Source organism: Lathyrus oleraceus, chromosome 4 (assembly GCF_024323335.1).
Source record: "Lathyrus oleraceus cultivar Zhongwan6 chromosome 4, CAAS_Psat_ZW6_1.0, whole genome shotgun sequence".
Taxonomy (NCBI): Eukaryota; Viridiplantae; Streptophyta; class Magnoliopsida; order Fabales; family Fabaceae; genus Lathyrus; species Lathyrus oleraceus.
In genome coordinates, this window is record NC_066582.1 from 161,928,100 (window position 1) to 161,934,451 (window position 6,352).

The 6,352-nt window shown below is 33.7% G+C and overlaps 1 protein-coding gene across 1 annotated transcript; it reads left to right on the forward strand.

Annotated features, from left to right (window-relative positions):
• Window positions 1–3,069: 3,069 nt before the first annotated feature.
• Window positions 3,070–3,750, forward strand: LOC127074311 (late embryogenesis abundant protein 6). Its single transcript, XM_051015624.1, has 2 exons — window positions 3,070–3,249; window positions 3,338–3,750. The coding sequence occupies exons 1-2, from the start codon at window positions 3,163–3,165 to the stop codon at window positions 3,614–3,616; spliced, it is 366 nt and encodes a 121-aa protein (XP_050871581.1). The 5' UTR covers window positions 3,070–3,162; the 3' UTR covers window positions 3,617–3,750.
• The last annotated feature ends 2,602 nt before the right edge of the window (window positions 3,751–6,352 follow it).

Below are 6,352 nucleotides of genomic sequence, written 5' to 3' on the forward strand. Positions count from 1 at the left end.
GGAACATCAATATTTTTCCAATCGCCTTTGCCCTAGTTGAAGGGGAGACTGCTAAGGGATGGAGTTTTTTCCTAAGAAATCTCTGATTGCACGTTGCACCTCAACCTAAGTTGTGTTTGATCTCTGATAGACACCCCTCAATCATCAGTGCATATAATAACATTGACAATGGCTGGCAAAATCCTCCTTCGACGCATGTGTTTTGTATTAGACATATTGCTCAGAATTTCATACGGGAAATCAAAGATAAGACGTTGCGTAAGAAGGTTGTCAATGCAGGTTATGCATTATCAGAACCTTCTTTCAAACACTACCGCGAGGAAATAAGATTGTCGAACGAAGATGCGGTACGGTGGATCGATAGTATTCCATTGGAGAAGTGGACTAGGGCATACGATAACGGTCAGCGTTGGGGCCACATGACAATAAATCTTGTGGAATCAATAAACTCTGTCTTCAAAGGCATCTGTAACCTACCAATAACCGCTTTGGTGCAGGCTACATATTTCAGGCTAGGAGCGTTGTTTGAAACCAGACGCTCAAAATGGAGTCCAGTGTTACAATCTGAACAGTTGTTCAGTGATGCTTCAATGAAATTCATCAGACATGAAGCTGGCAAAGCAAACACACACGTGATTATGGTATTTGACAGAATTAAAGGTTGGTTTAGTGACGCCGAGTCCATGGATCACAATAAGGGCATGCCAATGGGACAATACAGAGTCGAACTAGATAGAGGTTGATGCGAGTGCGGAAGGTTCCAAGCCTTTCGTACCCCCTGCTCCCATGTCATTGCGGCGTGTTCAAAGGTTCGAAGGGATCCATCCTACTTTCTATCTAAAGTTTACAAAGTCTTCAGCCTTTCAAATGTTTATAAAATTAGTTTTTCGGTAGTGGAAAAAGAGGATTATTGGCCAGAATATCAAGGGGACATCGTCTGACACAACGAAGTTATACGAAGGAAGAAAAAGGGTCTCCCTAACAGCACCCGGATTTGAACTGAAATGGATATGGGGAACAAAATGGTTAGACTATGTAGTTCATCCCGTCAACCAGGTCACAATCGTAATAACTGTCCTAGTGTTGGAATGAGCACAACCAGATAAATTCAGATGTACCTCTGTTGCTATATATGAAAAACTAAATTTATTTCATAGTACCTTTGTTGCAATATATGAAAAACTAAATTTATTTCATAGTAGATGTCTATGACGAAAATACCATTACATAAAAAATAACACAAACAATTAAAACAAATAGAATACAAAAATTATGCGATTACAACCATCAAAACAATTTTGAACATGTAATGCATCATCCTACGAGCGTCTTGGTCGGTCTTAATATCCACCCATTCGCGCACTTCTCTGTGTTGGTTGAACGTGGACAGAAGCCATTGTATTCTTCTAATCCGTTCACCCTCTCAAATTTCTCCCTCTAACCAATTGTACAACGTCCGATTAAGACGTTCAAACGTATCTGTGTTCCAAAGTCGAACCTGTATCGGAGCCCCAACAACAGAAAATATTACATCAGCATTTCGTTTCTGAATGTATGCAGACATTGTTGAAACAGAGAGAATTGAAAATGATGATTGAACTAGACAACTTATGGTATTAGGAGATGAATTTGAGTGAAAATAATTATATACAAGGCGTTGTATTTATAGAAACGGAACATCTATTGGACAAACCACGTGGGCGTCAGATGAATTGGCGCCCACATGACCATCACATGCAGGCGCCAGATGAATTGGCGCCCACCATGCAAAATGCACTCAGGCGTCAGAGGCATTGGCACCTCCTCATGAGGCCCAATGCATGTGCATCAATGCTACTGACGTCTACTCTTATTGATATGGGGGTGCGCTAATTCATCTGACGCATCCTCTGCCAAACTTGGTTTTTTTTTTTTTTTGAAAAATTGGTTATTTTCGATTTTTTTTTTGAAAAAATTGGTTATTTAAAAAAAATCAAATATTTGATTAATGGGTCAATGGTTTTTTGGATTTGAGTTCAGTTTTATCCAAAACCAGATTTTCTTAATAATTTTTTAATTTTTAAACTCATATTCATCTAATTAATCGATCTAATCCATATTTTTGACTTTATTTTGGATGAATTTGACTATATAACCCTACAAATGTTGATCCAATATATAAAGAAAAAATAAAAATTAATTAACATAAAATTATGATTATAAAATATTTAAAACAACTTTTACAAAATCTAAAAAAATAATTAATACACATACCATAATCAAACTCAAAAATTCAAAATATCCAATAATCAAATTTATTTAGAGTAAAAATAATTTTTTTCTAATGTGTGGTAATACAAAATTATTAATATATAGTCATCAATTCATATTCAAAACTATATTAAAGTATTAGTCTTAACATAAATACAAAATAATGAGTTCTAAACATTTAGGAAAATCACCTAAATCAAATAACAATAAATGCAAATGCAAAGAAAAAAAAATACAACATTAAAATTGAATAAAGATACCAATAATACAAATAAAAATATTAAATTCAACAATAATAATAAAATTAAATAATAAGAATTAATTCTATAATTAAAAAGGAGATTGATTATGATGGTAAAGAGTTTAAGATAGATTAACCGAGAAGGTAAATTCTTAAGATTATGAAAATTTAGTATTTAGAATTCTTTTTGATTGTCATAAATGTATAATATCATGTAGTTAGACAATTTATTAAAGATAAGATTGATAAAATTAATTAATATTGTATTAAAAACATAAAAGAATTCTTATTTTAGAACAGATTCTTTTATTATTAAAAAGATTCTTGTTTTACAACAGAACATCGTAAATTTTTGTTTGTCGAACTAATCAATCCTCGCCGTTAATGACCAATTACTCACATCTAGTGTTTTATAACACTCTTAGACATTCGTGGCAGACAGTGGATGGAACAGCTCTGCATGTTTAACAAGTGGTGCCAAGATTCCATTGCCTTTTATGTAGAACATTTAGGATTTATTTGTTATATCTAATTTCGTTTTTATCCAATCTTTCATGGACAAGAATGCATATAAATAGTCCATCACATAATACTACCAGCTTCTATGTTCGTTGAACACTTCCAACTTCAAACTTATTACTTATCTTAGAAGAAGAGATAAATAGAGAGAAATGCAGTCTACAATGGAGAAACTAAAAAACAAGGCTAGTGCTGCCAAGGAGCAAGCCAACATCTATAAAGCCAAAGTTGACGAGAAGGTCTCTTCTTTTATATATCAAATCCATTCATGTTTAAAGTATTAGAATATGATAGTTATTTATGATGATGATGATAATAATAATACAGGCAGAGAAAGCAAGGGCAAGAACAAAGGAGGAGGAAGTGATAGCACATGAACGTGCAAAAGCTAAGGAAGCTAAAGCCAAGATGGAGCTACATGATGCTAAAGCCAAGCATGCTGCGGAGAAGCTAAGCACCAAACAAGCACATTATTATGGTACTCAGCAGCCACATGTGGAGTATTACGAAGGAAACCAGCCATTTGGGTCAATTCCCAAGCCTGGAACCACTGCTCCAACTTATCCACTAGGAGGAAAAAACATTCTACGAAATAACCACATATAGCATATGTGTATGTGTGTCGTCTCTGTTTCATTACTCCAGCTTTCTTTTTCTTTTTCTCTTGTTGATTAATCATATGTACTTGAGGATCGTTTGCAATTTCAATTTAAATTTTATAAAAATGTTTCTTTCTAGTATACTTTTTATTTACTAAGTGATAGTACGCAATTTTACAATTTATTTTTTTTTTACTTTTACCGTGTCATGGACCATCAAGTGAAAACCGTCGGCCACTCGAAGTAAGAAGAAAAAAAATAAAGAGGTCATGTTTAGACACTATGACGGGCAGACTGTTACCCAGTGACGGAGTTTCTGATCATTTAAGTTTTGTACTAGTATTATATTTAAAGCAAAATTATCTTTAATTTTTTTGCATATGCAAGAGTTATTTCTTTGTTGTCCTTTACATTCAGTTGCTTTATTTTCAATTCCTGTATTATCATTTCAAGTTCAACATTGAACCGAATCAATAGTATTTCTTCGAAGCATTTATTTTATTCAAACTTTCATTTTTATGCAATTTCTAGATTCAATTAATTTGTTGAATTTTATTACGTATGTCATAAACTATCATATTGATGGAACTCTATAATTAATTTGTTGAATTTTATTACGTATGTCATAAATTATCATATTGATGGAACTCTATAATAAATTTGTAAGGATAATATTTTTAAGTTTAGAAAATTCTGTTTTCATACGTAATTTATTATAAAAGTAGAAATATCGAAATACCCAAAGAGAGAAAATAATATTTGACTTAAAAAATTCAGATTTTTTATTTTTGAAATAAAAAAGTATTTTCTAAATTAAATAAAAAATAACTATTTTTAAAAGAGATTTAAAACTTCTAAAGTTTAAAATTTGATATCAGACACGGAAAAAACCTTTAATTTAGTTTTTCTACTAATTCTTTTTCTAATTACAATAAAGGGACAAATGTTAAGACAACTTATTCAATTTCTTGAACCAGAATGACAGTAATAAAACAATACAAAAAGTAGTAAAATAACACAAGAGATTTGTTGATTCTAAGTGTTGGCAGCAATTTTGGTAAAACAAAGAGTGTTCACAAGATGTTATTTGTGATATCTTAACATGAGATATCCTATGTACCTGCTGGAGTTCAAGAACATGTTCATGCAGGATTGTTTCAGAATGCCACATATAATGTCATGGCTTCTGATATTGTATGTACCTGCTGGAGCTTAAATGAAAGATATGTTCATGCAGGATTGTTTCAGATGACATACACAAGGTCATGGCATCTGATATGGATGTACCTGCTGGAAGTTATAAAAGGAATTATTGGATTATGCAGGATTTTTTCAGGATGTCAGACCCGATGTCATGACATCCTGTACACAGAACATTCAGTATGAATGTCTGGTGTTTTGTGATTGCACAATTAATGACAATCTTTGTATGATTGAAGATATGATTAGCTGGCGCATTCAATCATGGATTACAACCAGATTTACTTATTTTCCAAGGAGATCTAACCAGCTGTTATAAAAAGATTTGATTGGAAAATAGATTTAGGGTTTTCAAGATGTCCAAGCCCAACTAGATGCTTCTATAAAAAGGGACTTAGAAAACTTGTTTGAACACACAACCAATACTAAGCGAAATATAGAGAGAGAGCTAGGGTTTGTGTCTATTTAGTCGTGAGACTTGTAGGTCATTCAAGTCATCCATTGATGATTGAATTGGACTGATTTATGGTTGTAATTTGTCACTCTAAAGCTGTTAAGCAAGAGTGTGTGTCTTCTTGATCAGAGATGTGAAGCAAGATCAAGAGTGTGTCTTCTTGATTAAAACTGTGAAGTAAAATCAAGAGTGTGTAATTGAAAAGTATTTTCTTTTCACAAGGGACGGTTGTTTAAAATCACTGGTGTGTGACTGTAGGGAAGTGAGTGAGTTCTCATATCTAAGAGTGCTTAGGTAGAAATTGCACGGGTAGAGACTAGGTGAGAAAGATTGTAACTTGTTGAAGTGTACGGAGAGTCTTTGAACTAATTCTATTTTAGTGAATTTCCTTCTTGGCTTGGTAGCCCCCAGACGTAGGTGAGTTGCACCGAACTGGGTTAACAATTGCTTGTGTTATTTGCTTTACCATTGTGTGTTAACAGATATTAGTGTCGTGACATTATCTTCGACATTCCTCATCACTTCATCAGAGAACTTGTAGAAGAGAAGATCATAACTCTGGAGCATGTTACTACTGAAAAGCAATTAGCAGACATTTTCACTAAAGCTTTGGATGCCAATCAATTTGAATGTTTAAGGGGGAAGTTAGGGATTTGTGTTCATGAGAACCTATAGCAAGTAAAGGAGTTTGTGGTTATCCCAGAGGATATTTCTGACTGGGTAAACTGTGTTGTGGCAAGGACTAGACTGTGTGGCTGGAAGCTATTCTGATGCTGATGTTTGAAAGATTGAAGTGTTATTGAAAAAGGCCCCCTTTGGTCAATTTTGACTAAAAAGGGGAGAAGAAGCGTTGATGTTGATATGGAAGCTGTTGTGGAAATGGTGAGATATATATAGCTGGAGGACAACTATTTTTAAAGGAAGTGCACAGGTATTAAAACAGAATGTTATTCTGTTTACAGATGTCAAAGAGGATGTCTGATATGGTGCACAGGTGTTGTTGTTGAAGTAGATGTCAGAATGACATTCTGGCTGGTACAGGTGCTGGAGTTATAGTAGCTGTTATGTTCATGGAGATTGTTTGTTGTG